Here is a 23,695-nt window from a genome sequence, read left to right on the forward strand (position 1 = left end):
AGTGCAGCCAAATTGGTAAACACTAAGTGCATTTAACAGATGTCACACTTCTGTTTATGAAATGCTAAAAAGTCACGTGCTTGTGCCTGTTGTGTCCAGAACATCTGTCTGCAATTTGGAGCTTTAGCTTCACTTTAGATAATAAATGAAATCATTTACCTGTTTGTGGCTCCAATTTAGACATCTGGTGTCACTGAACTACTGGGACTGATCGTTTGTTAAACCGCTGCATTCTCTCAAGCCCTCTTCCATACGCAAACATATCCGAGCGTGCCACTCACACGCTGGAAAGGAGGAGATACATACGTACACATTTACATGCCACCCACCCACTCACCTACGCACACAAAGAGAGTAAGTTGCGACAGAGCGCAAAAGAGGTTGTTTTCTATTTGTTGTTTTGGCTTCCAGTGTTGTGTCATTCTACGTCTGTGCGCTAAAACAGACCCGCCGCAATCACCATCATGTAACCAAGGTCCAGAGTTTCCCTTGCGCCAGGATTTAACTGACAACTTTGGATATGGATTCACTGACTTACGAGGCTTAGCACCAAGGTTCTGGGGAAACCTCCATAACTCCACCTGAATAAATGTTTCGACAATGAGGATACCTGCGTTTGGATTCTGATCAGAGGATAGACGACTTAGAAAGTTCAGTGAAGTAGCAAAAACTTCACCATAACCGCATCAGTAACCTCCAGGTACTGTACGTTGCCAGAGCGATATGTGGGCTGTTATTCTTGGTAATTTCACTGCAACAACAATAATATAATAAATGATTACTTTTACTTTAATGTGAATATTTATACAGAGTTGTGTGTACCCTGTAGTCCCTATAGTTTTTCTCCTGGTTTGGACACTTTCAAGTTTGCAAGATTTTTTTTACTATCCTGTCTAGTTTAACTTAATTTAGACAAGGTGCAAAGTAGGCTGAGTTGGGATGAGGGGTGAAAGTTCTTCCTTAATTGAACCTCAGATCAGTTGTATGTGTGTGTGTGGGGGGGGTCTTATTAGGAGCCTGAGAGGTCAGAGGTCATCTCACATGGTCAAGTAGGTAGAAGTCATTTAATTTTTATGGCCTGAGGGATTGTCGGGCAGAGTCATGTTGTGGCAGGATTTTGACATTCAAGGGATATTTATGGCACACAAGAACAGCTACAGCTAAAGTTGTATGATTTATATTTTTAAGATTAGTCACTCATCTAGAGAATTTATATAACAAAATATGAGAAAAACTGAGTGAAATCCACAGTTTTGTCTGTGTCTGGACAGTGATTAGACAGAGTTTAGGTGAGTTCTCAGTGCCTCTGGACTGTGGCCACACAGACAGTAATTGTTTATATAAACTTCTCTTCTTACATTTCAGTGTTGGCCTGTAAAAATCCATCCGCTATGCAGAGAGCCTGTGTCTGGACTGTCAGGTAATATCACTGTGATTGTAATTATGAATTACATATTTCTTTAATATCTTATGCATTTATTAATATTTAAATGTTAATGAATGTCTGTGTTTCTACTTTTATGTGACTGGCCCATTCTCATGACTAACCAGAAATCTAGCATCAGAACAGTATTACTTCATCATCAATGCCATTTTAGTAAAACTATCAGCAGTAACCACTTCTGTATGTTGTTCTGTGTGTGTTACAGTGCCTCTATGCTGCTGGTGTTGCTTTGGTCAGGCCCCCTGGTCTGCCAACACACAACAGACCACAGGAAGGTGAGCAGCAGTTACATAGTAGGTGGTACTGCTGGAAAACTGTTCAAACATGTGTGGTCTATCTGATATCCTCACTCTCATGATCACAGACCTCCCTAAAATATTTTTAGGATTGTTTTGTTTATGTTTCTTCTATCAGTCAATCACATGATTGGCACAGACAAGTGGAGCGCTCATCTCCAAAGCCAAATGCCACCCAAGTTATAGACTTTGCACCTTCTCCTGTACCATATGTGTAAACAGTGAACCTGATCTGGGTGCTAATCTGTTATGCTGTAATGAGAGAGAGTGAAAAGTTGTGTTTGCAATATGTCAGCTGTCAGCAATAACCTTTTGAACTTTGGAGCGACAGGATCCATTTGGAAGAAACTATTAGGTGCACTAAGTGTATGAAGCTGACTGTCTGATTGTGTATCCAGTCAGTTTGCATGGGGTTGCTGCAAGTCAGCTCCATGTGTTTCCACCTACAGTCCAGCTGTGTGACCTATGGCTGACCCAGGAAATGGCAGTGGCTTTGAGTTACAAAGACTGAAGCAGGGCAGAGGAGATGGGGGGAGGTCTGAGGTCTGAAAAGCTGCACAGGCTGATGGACAGCAGAAGAGCTTCCTGCCAATTCTCCTGACTGCTCTGTATTCAAACCACTAAAAGTCAAAAGCCAGAGAGGTTGTTGTGAATAGAGACAAAATGCTCTTTAAAGAGCAGGATTTCTACACAGCTCCACGGATAAAGCTGGCTTGGCACAGGATACCTGCTGGCAGATTCCTCAAACAGAGAGTGCAGTGATTGCTGCTAATACGTTCCTGGCAGAACTGCACAGAGGGATAGAGTCAACAGTGAGAAATGGAGGTAGCCAACGGGATAGGTCAGTGACAGACACCCACTAAACAGTGAAATCAGGCCTTTATATCTGTGAACAGAGGTCTGTTTCATGGTCAGTGGTGGGAGACGGAGAAGCAGGACAGTCATGTTGATGAGATGAGGTCACTGACTTGAGCTTTTATATTGGTGACATTAAAGTCTTATTGATGGGGGTTTTCCATCAGTCCTTGGCAACCTCATCTTATTACACTGTCCTGTTTCTTTGTGCTTGTGGAGTTGCTAATCATAGCTGTTTTGTATTTATACAGGTTCCTCAGAGGGCAGAGCCCCATCAGGAGATCAGGGGAGAGCAGGGAGAAATTCAGGGTTCCTGGGGTGCATGGGGGCCCTGGTCAGCCTGCTCCCGGACCTGTGGAAAAGGGGTACAAGGGCAGAGCAGGCCCTGTCTGCCTGTTTACACTCCATCCCATTACCCCTCTAGAAGAGGTGGTGTTCACCCCCAGCAACCGGGCCATGTCATTTCAGCCCTGAAGCCAGCAGTTCCTCGGCGACACAACTCAGGCAGGCCCTCCAACAGCAGCCGTCGTGGTCAGCTAAGGAGGGAGCCTCAGCCTAGTGGACAAAGGTACTGCTTCACTCATGGTGATAGTTTTGAAATCACTTTGCTTAGAACTTGAATAGACAGTGTGTCAGGATTCAGATGTGTGAGAAACGGGCAATAAAAGCATGGACAAGACTGCAAGAACCAACAGGTGACGAGGGGTCAATGACTGGTTTGGTGAGCATTAAAGGATAAGAATGGTCATTTTCTATATTAGTATACCAGTACATTAGACACTCCCCATACAGACACTATAACCAAATATAAGATGCCTTATAATTAATGACTTTCAATCTGTCAGAACTTCATTACTTTATTCATCTGTGTCATAGACCTCTAAATGAAGTGGTATTTCCTTATGGCACAGATGAATAAAGTAATCCAGGATTGACAGGCTCACAGATATTATTCATGACTAGAAGCAAATCATTGTTGGTTTTAGTCTTTGTATGGGGAGTGTTGAAAAAACTGTTAATATAGAAAATGATCGACCTTATCCTTCAAAGAAGTGTGAGTCAGAATCAGTTGCAATATTTTTCCCCTGTAGCATTGTGTAGTGGAATACAACCAATGTAGACTTTGGTACACCTCACATTGTTCCACTAACAAGAGTAGGATGTCAAAAAACCCTCTTTTTGCCTAGTTTGACTATGACATGTTATTACTCATGGGAGCACAGTAAACATGGCAAAGTGAAAGAGGATTCATGTTTCATTTTATTTTACTGAACGTGTAACCATCTGACTCTCACTCTCAGGTCAGGAGTGTTTTTTGTCAAGTAACACCGGTGGCTGGAGCATCATCCTGTACACTATATATGTAGACTCAACCACTTTCTTCCAACTGGGAATTGAAAAACAGACTGCTAACTTAACTGTTCCAGGTTCACTTTACAGTAATTCATAAAACAATTTTTTTTTACCTACATAAGCATTCACTGTTGATTCTGTCGGATGGTACAGTGAAGCTGGTCCCTGGTACCTTATTGATCACCTACTGTATATGTATGTACCTCACATAAGTCCTGAAACTGTTATTGAATGAGCTCTGTACGGAGAGGGACTCAGATGGCACCACACAAAGGCGTAGCCAAGATACTGGTTTATTTTACAGTTGAGACAAAGAAAGCACAGCTTAGCTCAACTGGTGATCAGTTCAGAGTTAACTGGGCGTCTGGAGAGAACGAGGGAGAATCAAGGTAAGAGGAGGGGAGTTACCGCACGAGGAGCCCAGCTGATGAATACGCAGGTCGGTGGAGCAGGGAGTGTAAGGAAGGCAGGAAGTTACAGATGCAGCAGGGGTGAAGATCAGTCACAGCAGCGGGTCTGCAGGAGGAGGTGTCTTGCTGGGGACGATAACAACTGACAAGAGGTGAATGTTGACAATGCAGGTAGTGCAGGTGGATGTTGCCTCACTGAATAAGGAGGACAGCAGAGGGGTGAAGGTAGGATAGATTGGACACAGCTGTGCTTCATCTACCAGTCCATTGGTTACCACATGAGTGAATGGAGGTGCCCGCTAAGGGGGCGGAGGTGCTGGTAGAGCTGGCTGGGGGAGTGGATGAACCAGAGGCACCGGCTGTGGACATAACAGTAAGACAGCTGTTGGTTAGTTTGACTGTCCAAAGTGCACTCTGCCATGTCTCTTGATCAAGGCACAGCAAGAATGTATGACTTTTTATGAATTTATGACTCTTTCATTGCCTAATCTAACAGAGTCACCACCGGGTGGGTAGAGCAGTCGTCTCCCATCCGGAGGGTCGGAGGTTCGAATCTCAGTGCCTGCAGTCCACATGTCAAAGTGTCCTTGGGCAAGATACTGAACCCCCAATTTGCCCCTGATGGTTAGAGCCATTGGCTGAGTTAGTGCTGCAGATAGCTGCCTCAGTTCTGTACCGGAAACAAATTCCTTGTGTGTAACATACTTGGCCCAATAAAGGTGATTATTACCACTAGAGGTATTCAAAAATTAAATCTGATCCAGACCCTAACATCTGATTAATGACGCTGGTTTCATCTATCCATCCATTATCTATACTGCTTATCCTAACAAGGGTGGGGTACACCCTGGACAGGCCGCTAGTCTATCACAGGGCCGACACATATAGACAGGCAACCACACATGCTCACACTCATTCCCACGAGCAATTTAGTCGCCAATCAACCTAAGCTCTTTAGACTGTGGGAGGAAGCCAGAGTACCCGGAAAGAACCCATGCAGGCACAGGGAGAACATGCAAGCTCTGTACAGAAAGGGCCCCGGGTCGAGGCAACAATGCTAACTGCTGTTCCACCATGCCACCCTGACACTGGTTTTCCCTTTTACTTTGTGGCTCCTAAGTAGCAAGCTACACTGCAAATATGTATGAACTACTTTGCCACTAGGTTCAATGGAACTAAAGATTATATTTTATATTGTAAAACAAAAGACAAATATAACTAATTTTACTATCATGGTGTTCAGTGAAGAACATTCAGCATTTTAGCTCTTGTCTTTGTTGAAAATTTCAAGTCCATAAAGAGCCTGTACTGCGGTGCTGCATGCTGAGCAGCCTGGTCTGAAAGTGACTCTTTCGAGCCATCACTGTGGACCATCTGACTGCCTTACGCTGGGGAGCTAGTCTTTTATAGATGGAGTCAAAAGCTTGGCTTGTGCTGGGCAGCTTTGTGAATTCCTTCCTGCTGTTCTCGCCTTTAAACAAATAGCAATGACAGTTGAGTAATGGGAGGGTTGTTTGAGTTGGAATCTAAGGAGCCAAATAACAAGAAAAGCTTCCTGAATTCTGCTACTGGGATCCTGGTGCGTCCCAAAAGTTCTTCTTTAGATTAAGTGCCTTAACAGTTTCCTCAGTCAAAGAGGACATTTAGCTAAAACATCCCCAATTTAAAAAAAGAAATCGATCCAAATATACTGGGTGGCATCTGTTATATATTCTGTGGTTGGTTTTAATTGGGTAGGTAGACAGTATTTTCCATAGTTAGAGAGATGATAGCAGAGACACATGTAGGTGTAGAAATGGTGGTCAGATGATAACTAGTACACAGTGTCATTGGTTTAATTGGTTATGTTCTCATGTTTGTCTTCAGGAGAGTTACTCACATCATGCCAGGGAGATACGGGTATGGCAGAGATCCTTATGTTGCTCCAGTGCAGACAGATACACGGCAGAGCACTGGGATGACTCGTTCCCACAAACGGACTCGCTCTCCTGCAACTGGTGCCCGCCACCACACCTCTAGAGGTGCCCGCAGGTCAAAGAATCAGGACCCTTCTAACATCAACCATCGCTACATTAATCCCAGAGCCCAGCCGCCCAAAAATAATGTCTGGGCCCCCCTCTACCAGCCCGGTTCAGCCAACCAGGCTGAGAACCATCAGGAACCACAATCAGGTGACCAGACCTCTGGACCCCAGCAGCACCAAGAGAGACCCTACAACCCCTTACCTTCTTCCTTCTGTTCAGGACAGCATGCTCACTACAGGATCTGCAGCAGTGAGGTATGCAGTCTTCTGTTATCTTATTAGCAGTATGTTGGCTAGTGATAGGCATTTCAAGGTTTCGTTGAGGCCCAATCACATAACTGATTTTGCTTATTACACTGATTTCTTTATTACTTTTATGTTGGTGGAAAAAAAGAGTCTTTATACAGTAAGGGGTTTTATACAATAGTGCATTAAGGTTTATTGCTGCACTGAGGAAAATGTGAACTATTATTGATAAGAATTTATACTTTATATAAAATCCACAAAAATGTAAGAAATGTTAGAAGAAGACAGGCTATAGAAATTAAAATGAATAAATTTCAGTGGTGTCTGGTTTTGTATATTGTCTCTGGTGTGTGGTGAAACATATATTCATGCAAAGCAATGCAGACCAGGGGCTTGTTTAGACAAAGGTGATATGGAGAGATGACAGGGAGGTTAGGTTTCACCAATGAGCCTTTATAAATAATGGAATCTAATTTGACAAGAAAGAATCAGCAACAAGCGGAGACTTAAACAGTTAGAAGAGATTTACTCCAGCTCTCGGTCAGTGGCTACAGAGCAGGACAGTGTTAATGATGAGCTTGCTGCAGTTACAGAAGGATTTACCTGTTGAAACTTGTGTCTTCATGGACAATAACTGTATGTGTGTATGGATGTGTCTGGTCCATCCCCAGGCCTGTCCCCAATCCAGCCTACACATCAGGGTTGTTCAGTGCTCTTCTTACAACAACCAACCTTTCATGGGCAGACTGTACGAATGGGAGCCTTTCAACGAGGGTAGGTTGTGTGTACTGTATGAATTTATGTATGTGTGTATTGTACACAATACAGCTAATGGAGAGTTCAAATTAACAAATAAGCACCTCAAGTTGTAGCAAAAATGTTTATATTAAAATCTCTAAATTATGGTAAATAGTTTAATGAAAAAAATTGCTGTTAACCTCTGCTAGCATACTCACAATGAAAATACAGTAGTAACATGCTTATGTTTAGCAAGTAATATCTACCATCTTAGTTTAGTGTACTAGAACACAAACATTGGCTAATTAGCATTTAACACAGAGTACAGCAGAGGCTGATGAGAAAATGTATTTTGACCTAGTGTAAAAAGGACTCTACAATTTTAAGTACACACACATTTCACAGTTCATCACATTTTCACAGTCATGTCTTTAGGTGCTATGAACTATATAAACTAAGGTGTGTTGTGATGTAAGGCCTTCAATACATACAGTATGTCACCTGTATATAGGCTCACAGATAAATCAACTGTATCCAGGCAACGGCCAATATGTGACAACACCAATGGAAATAATAATATCTTGTTAAACTGATGTGTAATTTGAGTTTGAGTCTGACTGATGGGTAAAGCATATGTAAAGATTCAATAACTCCAGGTAAATGAATAAATCTGTATAATCAGACACCCATCTTGAATAATGCTTCAACATACTCTTGTACATCTGTTTAAGTAATACCTGTATTTTTGGCTTATAGTGCACCTAATTAATAAAGCACCTGAACAAAACTGAAAGGCAAGGGATCAAGATACTGTTTTCTGTCATGAGACAAAACAGGGACTTCTGTTGAAATCTGAGCGCTAATTATGATTTGTGCCTGACAGAAAACAGCCAGAGGATAAGACACAAGCAGGCCTGCGTATTGGTTGTATTAGTACTGTAAGGCAATATAATTTTGCTTTGTGGCCTGCAGGAAGTGATTGCTAACCTTTTGGGAAATTCTTTTCTTTTTTTTCATTAATTAACAGCCTGTGCTTGAATGTTTTATTTTCTTCTACAGCACAAACATGTCTTTTTACAGTGTTCAGCTTTTTTCATATGTCACATAACATAACTCCTAAATATGTCATTTTAATTTGTCATGTGAAATTACTCTTATTTAGACATAAGAAGAATGTGCAGTATGGAAACATTTATACGCCACATGTAAAAATCATTTACCTATGTGCTGTCCATCATATATGTTTTATTGTCTTTTACATTAATCTGTTACTCTCCTATGTTTTACCACTGCATCCTTGAAGCCAACGTGTTGACAAAAAGACATGGATACATGTAACAATCTTTTAAATTTCCTCTCAGTTCCTGGGGATCAGCGTTGTGAACTCAACTGCCGGGCCATTGGGTTCAGGTTTTACGTGCGACAGTCAGACAGGGTGATTGATGGGACGCCTTGTGGACAGAATGATACCTTACTCTGTGTGGCGGGAAAGTGTACGGTAGGCCTTTTTTTAAATTTCGGCAAGAAAATTATTCAAGAGAGGTGATCATGCTACTGTAAGTGCTCATGCAGTTTTGTGTAGTTTTTGTGAGAGTGTTTTTAACTAATTCATTTGGTCACTACACAGCTTCATTGAGGCTGATGGCTGCCAAGGACCTATTAAGCTACAAGCTTTGTTAACTTGGGGATTTGAGCCAGAAGCCTTTTAGGCAAAAAGTAGTGGAGTGTTTGTGACCACCTGAAAATAAGAGGCACATGTTCTAATATCTTCTCTAACAAAGTTCATTAAACAAAAAGGCATAAAGGATGCAGAAATTATACTGTAATTGCCAGCCAAATTTGCATTAGATAGAGAATTAATTATCAAAATTAATAGTGGGCATCATAAATGAGCAGGTGATACAAATGCACTTTATTTGCTGCTATTTTTGAACATGGCTCATGTTTAAACATGAGTGATTTCTCTATTGGGTCACTCTACTGAATAATTACAATAAACCATGACATTGTCCTAACACTAACCCAGACTGAAGGTGTAATCTTAACCAGTCATGTTTAAGTACACATTACATGATTCTAAAAAGTATATACAGTAAAAACCGGGTCTGACATAGTGATGGCTGTGACCAGCAGAGGGCAGCACAGCGTTAGAGTAAGTTCTTCCTTAGTGATGTGGAGGAGTGAAGTCCGATGTAGGGCATAGTTGCATATTTCTTCTTGTTACCCTGTATTTAATACGCACTATGAAAACACAGTTGTGAGAGCTGCAGAGACATAAGATCCTATGTGAGCCTGCTTATGGCTGACTATGGATTTAATGTGCTGGATTCACTTAAACATTATTTTGATCTGGGTTTAACTGTATGTCAAAGTAGGAGCTCATTTCCAGTTGGTAATGCTGACCCTGCTCTGTCAAATCTGTGTATTTCCCATATGGTGTAATCCAGCGACCATATTTGCAACATTAAGATTTAACTAACATAGAAAAACCCCTGATCAATTATTTTTGCCCTTGAGCACATTTCTATTATTAATAGACAAGACACGGTGATCATTCACATGGGTAGGGTTGAATTATCATTAATAATGGAAACTGTAATTTATTTTTGTTGGCTAAGGTAAAAATGTAAACAACGTAAAACTAAAGTGCAATAAACTAAACAGTAGTTTATTGAAGCCCTTTGAATTAAAACACTATGTGGATCAGTAGGTATCTCACACACGCTACTGTACAAACTGGTGTCCACTGTCCCCAAGGCACTGTTACTGATATACTGCAGCAAGTTCAACCTGGAGCTTTGCCAGGGACTTTGATGCCTGTGATTCAGATCAGAGCCAAACCATAAAATAATTTCCATTTAATTATTCCAACAGAGTGAAACTAGCAGGTCAGAGCCTGTCCTTACATAGCACAGAGATACTGTCATCTTCTAGAAGCCCAAAACACATTGTTGACATTGCCAAAGAATGCACTATTTGTCCAGCTATGTATGGAGGAAAAATCATTATGTTGAATGTCTGCCATTTGTACAAATAGTTATTTGAACATCCTACTTCCAAATGAAACATGTGTGCCTTTGCCACAAAGTGATATACACAAGTCTCAGATACTGTAGAAGAAAGTCACTGTCGGCTTTTCCCATTTAGGGGTCACCGCAGCTAATCATCATACTGACGACTTGCATGTTGACATTTGGCACATGTTTTACACCGGATGCCCTTCCTGACGCAACCCTGATTCAAACTCGGGCCGCAGCAGTGAGAGCACTGCGCCTTAACCACTAGCCTACCAGGAATAGGCATACACTAGATCTCATATACTCGCTATTTTTTACCGGGTATATAACACCTTTTGAGTTAAACACTTGCCATGTAGTGTTACAATTATTAGCATTCACTAGATCTCATATACCCAGTATTTTTTACTGGGTATATAACACCTTTTGAGTTAGACACTTGCCATGTAGTGTTACAATTATTTTAGGTTCTTGTTTTATTGACTTTTATACAGTAAAATTAGGGATTGTTGATTGTTCTGTTATGTAGACACACCCTCAAGTCCTGTAAAGTCAAAGTACACCTGCTGTGTTTGTTATGGACCGAGGAGCTTTGCGCCATTGTATGTTTGCAGGAGTGTTTGTTAAGGCCATAAATATTCTGTGACAGTGGACTTACACCTTTATAGTGACACACACCTTTGTGCACACTTAAATTTCACATGCTACAAGATTTTCCATCCATCCATCTATTATCATCTGTTTATCCGGGATCGCATCACGGTGGCAGCAGGTTCAGTGAGGTAGTCCAAATGTCCCTCTCCCCGGCAATGTGTTCCAGCTCCTCAGATGGGATTCCGAGACATTCCCAGGCCAGACGAGATATATTCTTTCCAGTATTTTCTCAGTCTGCCCCTGGATGTCCCACCAGTTGGATGTGCCCTGAAAACCTGAAAAGGGAGGCACCCTGGAGGTGTCCTGATAAGATGCCCAAACCACCTCAACTGGCTCCTTTTGATGTGAAGGAGTAGCGCTTCTACACCATGTCCCTTCCGGATGTCCAAACTCCACACCATATCTCTAAGGGTATGTCTGGCCACCCTGCAAAGAAAACTAATTTCGGCCACTTGTATTCGCAATCTTGTTCTTTTGGTCATTACCCACAGCTCATGACTAGAGATGAAGGTTTGGAGCGCAGACTGAATGGTAAATTGGGAGTTTTGCCTTTCGGCTCAGCTCCTTCTTCACCACAACTGTCTGGGACAACATCTGCATTACTGTTGATGCTGCCTCTATCCACCTGTCAATCTCACGCTTGATTTTATCCTTGCTCATGAATAAGACCATGAGATATTTAAACTCCTTCACTTGGGGCAGCAATTCACTCCCAGCCCAGAGGGAGCAGTCTACTGCTTTCCAGCAGAGCACAATGGCATCAGATTGGAGGTGGTAACTCTCATCCCCGCTGCTTCACACTCAGGTGCAAATGACCCCAGTGCACGCTGGAGGTCATGGTCTGATGAAGCCAACAAAACCACATCATCAGTAAATAGCAGATATGCAATTCTAAGGTCCCCAAATAGGACACTCTTCTACCCCCAGCTGTACCTTGAGAGCCTATCCATGAAAATCACTAACAGGATCAGTGACAAGAAACAACCATGATGAAGGCCAACACCAACTGGGAAAGTGTTTGACCTCTTCTGAGTATACGGACACAACTCTCACTTTGGTTATTCAGGGACCCGGGGGCTCATACCAACAGTCCCGGTGTCCTATACTCCCGAAGTACTCCCGACAAGAGGAGTACTTCGGGAGGCCTTCACCAAGCTTACAAAACACATGGTTACTGGAGGGATCCCAGGATCCCTCCAATAACCTTGTAAAGGAAAAGAGTTCCATGACCTGGATGGAATCTGTTTGTTCCTCCTGAACCGTCCAAGGTTCAACAATTGGTTGGAGCCTCCTTTCCAGTACCCTGAGGCTGAGTAGTATGATACCGCAATGGAGCACTCTATCTGGTCCCCTTTTTTTACATATGGCAATCTCCACCCCAGTCTGCCAAGTCCCCAGGCACTGTCCCCATTCTCCATGCATCATTGAAGGTAAACAGCAACCAAAATAACCTTGGAAATCAACTGGACTTGGATTTCTAGATCGAAGACGTTTCACCTCTCATCCAAGAGGCTTCATCAGTTCTGACTGACTGGTGTTAAGTCGGAGATATTTATCCCCCTCGGTGTGTCCAACTATGACCAAGGCCTTCAGCATCTCAGGGTGAATCTCATCCACTCCTGGTGCCTTGCACTGGTGCCTTGCACAGGTGAAGGGTCCCATCCTTTTTCCCCACAAAATAAAATCCAGCCCCCAGAGGTGAAGAAGAAGGGTGGATTATTCCTGCCTGGAGGGAGTTCCTAATGTGGGTCTCCATGGCCTGTTGTTCCGGCCTGGAGATACTGTACAGCTTGCTGGAGGGCAGAGGAGCTCTGGGGAGGAGGTTGATGGGGCAACACCTCCTCTAGGTCATCATAGGTCTGGGGCACCTTGGTCAGGTCAGGGGGCTCAGGCACTGGGGCAGGTGGTGAGCTCCCCAAGGGAAGCTGGGCAGATCCAAGCCAGGTGGAAGGACAGAGCAGGCTCCATTTGACCACACCCCAGCAGCCCAGTCTATTTGTGGGTTGTGGCGTTTTAAACAGGTGTAGCTTAGGACGAGAGGTGAATTAGGGGAGTTCAGGACAATAAGGCGAAACTGTTCACATTGATTCCCCGACAGGATGAGTGTGACCGGGTGCGTCTGCTGAGTAACTCGTGCGAGGAGTTGGCCGTCTAGGGCGTTGGCCACCAGCGGACGATTGAGTGGTTTTAGAGGCAGGTTGAGCTGGGCGGCTAGATCCTCATCGATGAAGCTATAGTCAGCTCCAGAATCAATCAGGGTGTGTAAGGTGATGGAGTCCTGTCCAAAGAATAACGTGGCAGGGAGACAGAGACTGGTTATCTTTTGGCTCGGGGTTGACAATGACCCTTGACCCTGGTGCCACCACAGACCTCCATCTCACATTTTTGAATCTGACACAGTGACACCCTCTAAACTATCAACCTGCTAGTGACACCACATGAAAAAAATCAGGGAAACATCAACATCAGCTGGATTTGTCCTTTGGACTACATGTACAGAATTTTGTGGCAGTCCATCTTATAGCTGTTGATATTTCAGCTTGGACCAAAGTTGTGGACTGATCAACCATCCCTTAAAAGCTGAGTAATGGTGTTTCAGAAACCTTCTTTTCATTGGCAGAGCATTGTCCTGTAGGATAACCTTTTGTTCGTTGTGGGAACTCCCAATCATCCAACACTTACACTAGATAAAGCTAACTAATCTGCCCACCAAAATAGTATTTTATGATGCAAATATGTTGTTTAAACAGTTACATTTCCAAAGACCACAACTGTAATATAATGCAAGCTGTTCCCTGAATTTATTGAATTTTATGTAATTGCCTCTGCTAAGAGCGTGTTTGTTTGTTAGCAGCATAACTGAAAAAGTAATGAATAGATTTTGATTACATTTTTTGGAGAGGTAGGGTATGATTATATTTTAGTGCTGATCCATATCATAATTTCATTAGCAGGTGTCATTAGCAGGTTGATAGTTTAGAGGGTGTCACTGTGTCATAATCATAAGACTATTGTAAGAGTTTATTCACTATTGTGAGTGCTGGAATTGCTGTTGTATATCAGTCCCCCTTGTGGCCAAAGTGTGCCGCTGTGCTGCTGGGCACTCCCAAGTGGGAGTACTTACATAAGAATGCTGTTCGTGGACTTCAGCTCAGCATTTAACAAAGTCATCCCCTCCAAAATAGACACCAAACTTGGAGGCCTGGGAATCAGCACCTCCCTCTGCAACTGGATTCTGGACTTTGACCAACAGGCCTTAGCATGTTAGGTCAGACAGCACCTGCTCCTCCACTATGATCCTCAACACCGGCGTACCACAGGGCTGTGATCTGAGCCCATTCCTCTACTCCCTTTTCACTCACAACTGCAGGCATGTGCATGGCTCCAACACCATCATCAAGTTTGCAGACAACATCATGGTGATTGGCCTCATCAGCAAGAACAATGACACAGGGAGGAGGTACAGCACCTGGCTGTATGGTCCACTGACACTAACCTGCTCCTTAACACTAACAAGACCAAGGAGCTCATTTTGGACTACAGGAGGGAGAAAGGAGGCACACACGACCCCATCTATATTAACGGGATGGTTGTTGAACGTGTCTCCAGCTTTAAATTCCTGGGGACCCAGATTTCAGAGGATCTGTCCTGGACCACCAACACCTGCAACCTGGTTAATAAGGCTCACCACTGCCTCTTCTTCCTGAGGACACTGAAGAAGAACCAGCTGTCTTCAGCCATCCTGGTGAACTTCTACCACTGTATCACTGTCTGGTATGGAAACTGCTCTGTCTCCGACCACAAGGTGCTGCAGCGGGTGGTGAAAACTGCCCAACACATCCACTCCACTTCCACTTGAGGGTGTCCACAGGGAACGCTATCTCCGATGTGTTCGCAGCATTCTCAAGGACTCCTCTCACATCTCTGACGTGCTTGCAGCATTCTCTTGGACTCCTCTCACCCTGCTCACAAACTGTTTGACCTCCTGCCCTCTGGGAGGCACTTCAGGAGCCTCTGGACCTAAACCAGTTGAGTCACGAACAGCTTCTTCCCTACAGCTGTCTCCTTACTGAACTCTGTCCCCCGTTGACCTCCACTGCCTTTTTCTATACCACTACACATACCTCACCCCTTCTCATCTCTCCTCCCAGGACTAATGCAATACCCTTCTGTTACCTGTAACACTGAAGTGATCTGTTAATTAACATACTCACAGAATACTGCTCTGTTATTCATTTGCACACTGTACTGTACATATGCAGATACTGTGTATTTATCTTTGCAGTATTTACATACATTGAACTGTTGAACTCATGTAAATTATTATCTTACTATTCTGCACTATTTCATTCCATTTCATCCCATTGGACTAGTGTTTTATAAGTTTACTGCACATTATCCATTACTTGTAACTTAAATCCATTAAGTCAGTTGTATATTGTATTACCCTACATATCTTACTGTAAATATCAATTGTACATATCTATCAGTAAATTGGTACTGACTGTACATACTGTAGCTACTGTGCACTCTGCACTGCTGTTATTGCACTCCTGGTTAGATGCTAAACTGTAATGACAATAAAGTTACATCTAATCTAATCTAATTATGCCATTGTTTTGTGGTTGTGATTGTGACATTTTTTTAAGTAACCACTTAGATTGAGAATATGTGTTCAATCTATCCAGGTAATACCAACTTTTCGGCGATGTGACTGCTCATTATCTGACCAAGCTAGCTCTATTAGCAGGAAGCTACATCTCGTTCAGGGCTCAGTAGTCTGTCAGCAAGGATGCCTTTGTTCCAGCTGCACTTTATAGCTGCATTTCCACTGTCAGAACCTAACAAGTGACACACCCCATGCTTCCCTTTAGCATAACTTGGCATAACCTCACGATGTGACATGGACCGTCCTACTTTGCTTCACTGCATTGTTCTCTGTTGGTCTCTGTTTAGATGAGGGAGGGGCTGCGCTCCTCTCACAGATGCACAGGATGTGAAGTATCACTCAGTAACAGAGACTGTGTGGATAGTCCCCGTTTTGGATAAAAGTGACAATGATAAACAAAATGAAGACCTGTGGCAAGTTAACATTTCATAATAAAACTGACACTTTATCAGTTTTTTGATAAAGTGTCATACACGTAGTGTGATTCTATGACATACCCTTGTAATGTGAGCTCACAAACACCACTGTAGTCAGCAGGCAGTAAACCTGGTAGCCAACTAGCATGCTAGCGTGGTTACCCCTATTGTTCATCCGACCCATACCTCGCAGGTTGTAGCAGACCATGATGAGTCCCCCATTGTTGTAGGGCTGGAAATGAAGGTCAGTAAGTCAGTCCACTACTTTGAGACTGAGTCTTCTCAATAACTGGCCTGTTGGATGGTGTGCCTTGAAATTTTATAAAGACATTCATGTCCTTCACTCTCTTGTCTTTTCATCTAGTGCCATCACCAGATCATAATTTAAATGTGTCTAGTATTTTGGTTTGTAAGACTATATCTGAAAACTAATAGCATGTCCATCAGCCTCAGATGTACTTTGCGTTGGTACTAATTAATGAAATTAGCATGTTAACATGTTAAACAAAACGGTGAACAGTATACCTGCTAAAAGGCAATATGTTTAACATTGTCTTTGTAAGCATGTTAACATTCATATAAGTTCAAATACTGCTATGCCAAAGTGTAGCTGTAGTCTCTTAGCTGTGTTAAGAGCTCAGCAGTTTATCTGCAAACGTTACAGAATAGAAATTATATTGACGTCATTTTTTGAAACACTTTAATGCAAAAAATTCCTCCCGGGGTTGCAAATATAATGTTTTCTGTAATGCAAAGAAAACATTTCATAAATTAAAAATATGAACTTAATGTAAAGCTCAATTTATCCCTGGAATATAGTGTTTCATCTACTTCCCTTCTGCAAAAAGTCAAAGGCCAGGTTCAACTGTAGAGCCCTTGAGCTAGTAGAGATACAGTATTCTGCTTAATTACACTTATTTAGGCACTTGCCACTGTCTGGAGGGTTGAATATGAGAGTTGCAGCTGGAGGTTAGTGCCAGCTGAGAAGGTAGATATGAAGGAGATGACAGATTAATGTCTTAGTTTGGCCAAACTGGATCATGATGAGCCTTGCTGTCCCCATACTGGCTCTCACTGGTCCACATCAGCCCTTGTGGCTTTGGTGGTCTAGAGTGCTCTGGGTTTGTTGGTCAGACACTTGGTTTACACTGCTACATTTCTGCTGGGCTCTGCTACAGGTCATAAAATATTTCTTCAGGAGTTAGGGGAGCATTTAACCTTGTAAGTGGGGCCTGCTTCAAGCTGTGAAAAAGCAAAGTGTCTCCATTTAATGGACTCCCCATAAAGTGTTTCCAACACACTGGTGATTCCTCTGTTTATATCCAGCATTTTACAGTCTGATAATTTTCTCTGTGTAACAGTTGTATTTCTTCTCAGGTCTGCCTGTTTTTTTTCTTAATTGTTTACTCCTAATACATAAAATGTATAATGAGTGTAAAGTAGTAATAGTGTTTGTATGCAGGACAGTTATTAATTTCTGCCTTTTCTGATACATTGTCTGAATTATGTTGGTATGGTTCACACAGGAATGTAGAACCACAGGAAGAACAGAAGGTAAGCCATGGTTCAGCTCTTTACTGAACTTCTGTTTCCTGATCATATCCTGGCAGCTCAGCACAACAACTGGGCCAGCACTTTCAAATACTGATGTCAGCAGAAATAAAGAAAGTGTTTCCACTGTCAGAACCATGTACTTTTCCTCTTGGTCTTAACCATTAAAAATACTGCTACTAGACAATGCACAGATGGAGGATGTTTACACCAAGGTGTAAGAGAGCAAAATGGGAAAATTTTAAAGTTGAATGCGATGTGAAAGACGTTTCATTTGTATTTGTAGTTTATTAACATTTTCTTCTGTTGTATCCACTGATCTGCTATTCTATGATGCTGTTCCATTTTGTCAGTGGGACACTGTTTAGCCTTGCCATGCCATCATTATATGCATTTCCCACATCGCATGCTAACTCATGATACCATGGTGGCTGTGGCTCATGAGGTAGGGCAGTCGTCTCTTGACCAGCCAGTTGGTGGGTCAACTCCCAGTCTTCCCCTATATGATCCTCTGTAAAGCGCTTTGGCCAGTGCAACACACTGTGAGAAAAGCGCTATATAAAATACAGTCCATTTACCATGACTGTCAACTGTGCCGTCACAATGAAGTGTCATGTTCAGTATGTGTGATTGTGTATAGAGTCTAAACAGGACGGATGATTGACGGATACAAAGCTGATAAGATGGGCTGACTGCCCTGCAGCAGTGTGTGGGCAGAGAGCAGTGAGTCCCAGTGTCTGGTCTTGGAAACAGAATTATGAAGGTATACTATACAGACGCAGTTGTATTTTTAGTACCCAGCAGTCACACAGGTCTTTCTTTGACAGATGATTGTTGACAGTGATTGACTGTTATCTGGGGGGTTGTCAGTTGAAGAGACAGTTGAGCAAATTTTATGCATCAAAGGTTTGTTTGGAATACCAATAATCTGGAGCTCTTCGTGTGTGGTCAGCACTTGCTAGGTGTCTAGAATTTACAGTCTCCTGCGAATAAGATAAGAAACAAAGGTGTGTGTGAAAGGGAAAGGAATTAAAATACATTGTAGAAAAGACTCTTATCTAATGGTGTCTAACAGCTTTATTAACAAAAGCCCTCCAACAGAGTAAAGATGTTAAACAAATGAACAGATTAGTTAACAGAGAAGTTATCTGGTGTCAGTGTTCCTTGTGTTGTTAGTCACAGTTTTGTGTTTCACAAAAGCTTCTTGTTAAGGCCAAAACAGCCACTCCAGTCTTGAGTTGTCTAATTCTACATTTAACAGCTTTAAATTGTCCAGAGGATGCAAGCCAGTTCAAATTTACAGGCATTTTTCTTCTCACACTAATGTAACTTTTTCCTTAACACTACATCCAAAGTGAATAATTCTAGGGGTATTCCACCATCATTTACCATCATGATACAATTTAATCATGTGAAAACAATTGTATGTCTCAAGGATGTATTTTGAAATAAACACAAAACCTTTTTTACAAATGAGGAGTGTGGAGTTTGCAACACAGTGTCCTAGAAATTCTATTTATGCACAGCTAATATTCAACTGCAAATGAGGTTTTTAGGAATCATAATTAGAATTGGATTACATTTTCTATTAATGAGGATATATTGTTAAATAAGTTAACATATGTATTAACATATTGGTAAAATGGTCACAGGCAACATATTTTCCCACTTGTAGATAATACAGCTTTATTAAACTTTTAATGGTTATGTTTGGCTATTGAAACACTTCGGTTAAAAGGGAACTTTGCTGTCCATCCGAACAACCCCCTGGCAACTGCACTGCCATTAATAAATGTAGGCTAATTTAAAAACAAAACGTTGCCTCTGAATGTAATCCAATTGTGTTGCCACCCCAATGTAGTGAAAACAATTCAATATGTATGAGGTTGTACAAGGCTACAGCTTCCAGATGTGAATGTATAACCGTGTGATCAGTGTTCCTGAAAAAGAGAGGTGGCTTCTTTTCACTTTTATATCTTATTTTGCAGAGCCTGTCATCCACCATCAGCTGCCATTTTTAATTAGGCAAATAGAAACAGCAGGTTCCCTTGCCACTTCCAGTCCAAATGCCCTCTTGACCTGCTGTATCCATCAATTCTCCTCTCTCCACAACACTCTTAAGTCAAATTTATTGCTCTAAGGCATCAATCTTGGGACCTACTACATCTGGCCTTGCTAACTAATGTGTAGCCCAGCTGCACAAAAATCATATGTTTTCTCTTTCTACTTTCTGCTTTAGCTTTTACTGATTATGTTAACACATTAGTATGTCATAAAATGTTGAATACAATTGCTTGGAGATGTTGGATTTACATTTGTTGGAAAATCTGACTATAGCTTTTGAGATGTGAACATAATTGCAGACTTGTATTCTGCATCCTTGTTCTGATCCCTCAGTGTGAGCACGAATGGAGTATAATATAAGGAAGATTAACCCTCCTGTTATGTTGTAAAGTTAAAAAAATCTAAAAACAATAGTTACAAAAAGTATTTTATTGGTATGAAACTTCTTCTGCATGGCTTAATAGGTGTAATCAACATATAAAATGAAAATGGTTCATTTCACATATTTGCAACCTCCCCCTGCATGTTTATATTACAAAGATACTGTTCGGATACTGAACAAAAGAGGTGTCTCATGATAATTTATCATCACTTCATAAAAAGAAAAGATTTCAAAATGTGAAGTAGAATTTTTAAAAATCAAGGTCATGTAAAAATAATGTATTTTATATGTAGATCTTTCCAATGTACATAAAAACGTTTTAACATGCATTTTTTTATGAAAAACGAATATCCTCATTGAACCATAATCTATGAGAGGTAAAGAACATCACTGCTGTTCCTGAGAAATTAACATAACAGGTGGGTTAATGCCTGGGGTGCTATAGTTTGCATTTGTGGTTTTGTTAAAGTGCGTTGGGTTTTAAAATACTGCTAAACAGCAAACACCAAGAGAGGCTGGAAACATGACAGAAAATAGGAACAGGAGCTGAATCTAGCTGCCTTCTGAGCATGTGCCTACCTGCCGTAGAGCATGACTCCAACACATGTGGGTTGACTTGCAGAATCAGATGTCTGGTGTCATGGTTGTATCAAGGCTGACCTGCTTGTTGAAGCAGTGTACTGAAAAGTCATTATCACCCCTCCCAACCTCTGGGTGCTATTCCTCTTATAATGAAACCTGTCCAGATCAAAGGCAGCAGCAAGAGACGATGTCTGTATGTTCGTCATGATGGATGGACTGCTGAAAAGAGCCATTCTGCATGTCTACAGCTGTGCTTTGTTTGCCTGGAGAGATTATTGCTGTTGCTTACCCGCTTCCTGTATGTACTGTAAATGCTGCTTCATAATGTGTGTGTTCTTGTACTTTCTACATAGTGAGGACATTTTCTAAAGTGAAGGCATTTTGGTCTGAAGCACCTTTTACAGGGCTAAGACTTGGCTTTAGGGTTGAGGTTAGAATTAGGTTTAGATTAAGTATTAGGGTCAGGCCTAGGCATTTTGGTCTGATGGTTAAGGTTAGGGGAAGGGCCCAAGAAATGCACTATGTCAGTGAGTGCCCTCACAAAGATAGAAGTACAAGTGTGTGTGTGTGTGTCAGCTTACACTATACCTGCTAATTACAGGTGTCGACATACTTACTCTTACGCTTACTCTTACTTACTCTTACTCAATTATTATTGATTATTGTTCTAACATGCATACTATCATTAAACAGAGATTTCGTGATCTATACAGATGTCTATACAGACTGTCCCACCATTACTGCCGAAGATACCATCATATTTTCGTCGTTCTTACTTTGTCTGCTCACAAAGGAAGCATACTAGAAAATGAGGAAAGAGGAGTGGAATGGCTGTCTGCCTAAAGGCCCTCTGGCACTCTGCTTCTGCGAATGCCTTTGACCGTCACTGTGGACCCAACTGGTTTTGTTGTCATCCTTGTATGACTCGCTGGCCCGGCTTCATTTGTGGTTGGCCTCAGCCCATAGGCCTAGATTTCCCGGCCCCTCATCCATATCACCAACTTTCACGACGTCTGAGAAGAGGCGTAAATTGGTCTGTTTTATCGATTCAGATGGGTTTGATTAATGTTAGATCACTGGCTAACAAGACATTCATTCTAAATGACTTTTTATATCATGGAAATTGGATTTTGTGTTGCTGACTGAGACTTGGTTAAAGGAAGGTGAGCATTATGCATTTTTGTTTTCTTCCACTGGATTGTTCCTTCCTCAGCTCCCCGCATATGACAGGTAGGGGTGGTGGCCTGGCATGTGTTTTTAAAAACAGTTTTCAATGTCAGCAGCTAAGAGTGGACACTTATCCAAGTTTTGAACTACAGCTGTTTGTGATATAGCTCTCTCACCCACTGTTGTATGCAGTGGTTTATTGTCCTCCTAAGTTTGATAGGCTTTTAATCCTTGGTGATTTTAACATTTTTATATGCTGCCCGGCTGACCCTTGTCTAAAGACTTTTTAATTGTTATTGACTCTTTTAATCTCACTCAGTCGGTGCACAGCCCTACTCGTGAGCTCAGACACACACTGGACCTTGTGATCTTCCATGGGCTGCCTGTTTTTATTACTGAAGTATGCGACTCGCGATTCTCTGATCATTTTCCTGTGCTATTTAATGTTAATGTGTCGCCACTGTTAGACATACCTTCTATTCATGCTGGCATGAAAAAAAAACCTGCTGGTATGAGATGTACAATCACCTCTTCAACAGCAGGAGAGTTTTCTACTAGCTTTAAAAATTCTGGTTTGAATCTGATGTGGGATGGATCCTGAGAAAGTATTAAGTCTATTAAACTCCACCTACCAGGATATACTGGATTCCATTGCTCCCCTCCGATGTAGACTGGCTAAGCCGAAAGTGGAGCCTTGGTTAAATGACTTAACTCGGGAACATAGACGAAGATGTTGTAAAGCTGAATGTAAATGGAAGAAGGATAAACTTTGTTTCCCTTCTCCATTTCAGGGACTGCTTGTCAGACTATCAGAAGGTGGTAAAATCTGCCAAATCGAACTATCTTTCCAACATCGTGGTCAGTAATCGTCACAGTTTTGTTCACTACAATTAATTCTGTTATTAGCCCATGTAATCTTACCTCTCATCCTGAGGCAGCTGTTGAACTATGTAAGGGTTTTCTTCATTATTTTATTAACAAAATAGCTAGCATTAGGCAATTCTCCAGTATCACTTCTCTTGACCCAGCTGACCTTCCCTTGCCTTCTGCTATTTTTGACCAATTTGAGACTGTTTCTTTTCCTGTGTTATCAGAAGTGGTTTTACACATGAAAACATCTCACTGTTCACTGGATTTCCTGCCAAGGAGAAATTTCAGGGATGTTTTTGAGTCTCTCGAGGAGTAAGGCTGCCCTTTGTCACCGGTTCTGTTCATTATTTTTATGGACAGAATTTCTAGGTGCAGCCAGGGGCCGGAGGGAGTCCGGTTTGGGGACCACAGGAGCTCGTCTCTGCCTTTTGCAGATGATGCTGTCCTGTTGGCTCCATCAAGCCAGGACCTCCAGAGTGCACTGGGGCAGTTTGCAGCTGAGTGTGAAGCGGCTGGGGCGAGAATCAGCACCTCCAAGTCCGAGGCCATGGTTCTCAGTCAGAGAAGGGTGGCTTGTTCCCTTCAGGTTGGTGGGGAGTTCCTGCTTCAAGTGGAGGAGTTTAAGTATCTCGGGGTCTTGTTCACGAGTGAGGGAAGGACGGAACAGGAGATTGACAGGCAGATCGGTGCAGCTTCTGCAGCAATGCAGTCGATGTACCGGTCCGTCACGGTGAAGAAGGAGCTGAGCTGTAAGGCAAAGCTCTTGATTTACTGGTCAATCTACGTTCCGACTCTCACCTATAGTCATGAGCTTTGGGTCATGACCGAAAGGGCAAGATCCCGGATACAGGCGGCCGAAATGAGCTTCCTCCACAGGGCGGCCAGGCGCACCCTTAGAGATAGGGTGAGGAGCTCGGTCACTCGGGAGGAGCTCAGAGTAGAGCCGCTGCTCCTCCAC

At 42.2% G+C, this 23,695-nt stretch overlaps 1 protein-coding gene across 1 annotated transcript in view; it reads left to right on the forward strand.

Annotated features, from left to right (window-relative positions):
* Positions 1 to 255: 255 nt before the first annotated feature.
* thsd4 (thrombospondin type 1 domain containing 4) overlaps positions 256 to 23,695 on the forward strand; it is a 47,609-nt gene continuing 24,169 nt past the window's right edge. The window contains exons 1-7 of the mRNA XM_020592347.1: positions 256 to 700; positions 1,366 to 1,420; positions 1,650 to 1,719; positions 2,847 to 3,163; positions 6,225 to 6,636; positions 7,299 to 7,401; positions 8,727 to 8,863. Coding sequence (XP_020448003.1) covers positions 1,392 to 1,420; positions 1,650 to 1,719; positions 2,847 to 3,163; positions 6,225 to 6,636; positions 7,299 to 7,401; positions 8,727 to 8,863 — 1,068 coding nt within the window. The 5' untranslated portion in view covers positions 256 to 700; positions 1,366 to 1,391. The remainder of the gene's footprint in view (positions 701 to 1,365; positions 1,421 to 1,649; positions 1,720 to 2,846; positions 3,164 to 6,224; positions 6,637 to 7,298; positions 7,402 to 8,726; positions 8,864 to 23,695) is intronic.

Source organism: Monopterus albus, unplaced genomic scaffold (assembly GCF_001952655.1).
Source record: "Monopterus albus unplaced genomic scaffold, M_albus_1.0 scaffold17.1, whole genome shotgun sequence".
NCBI lineage: Eukaryota > Metazoa > Chordata > Actinopteri > Synbranchiformes > Synbranchidae > Monopterus > Monopterus albus.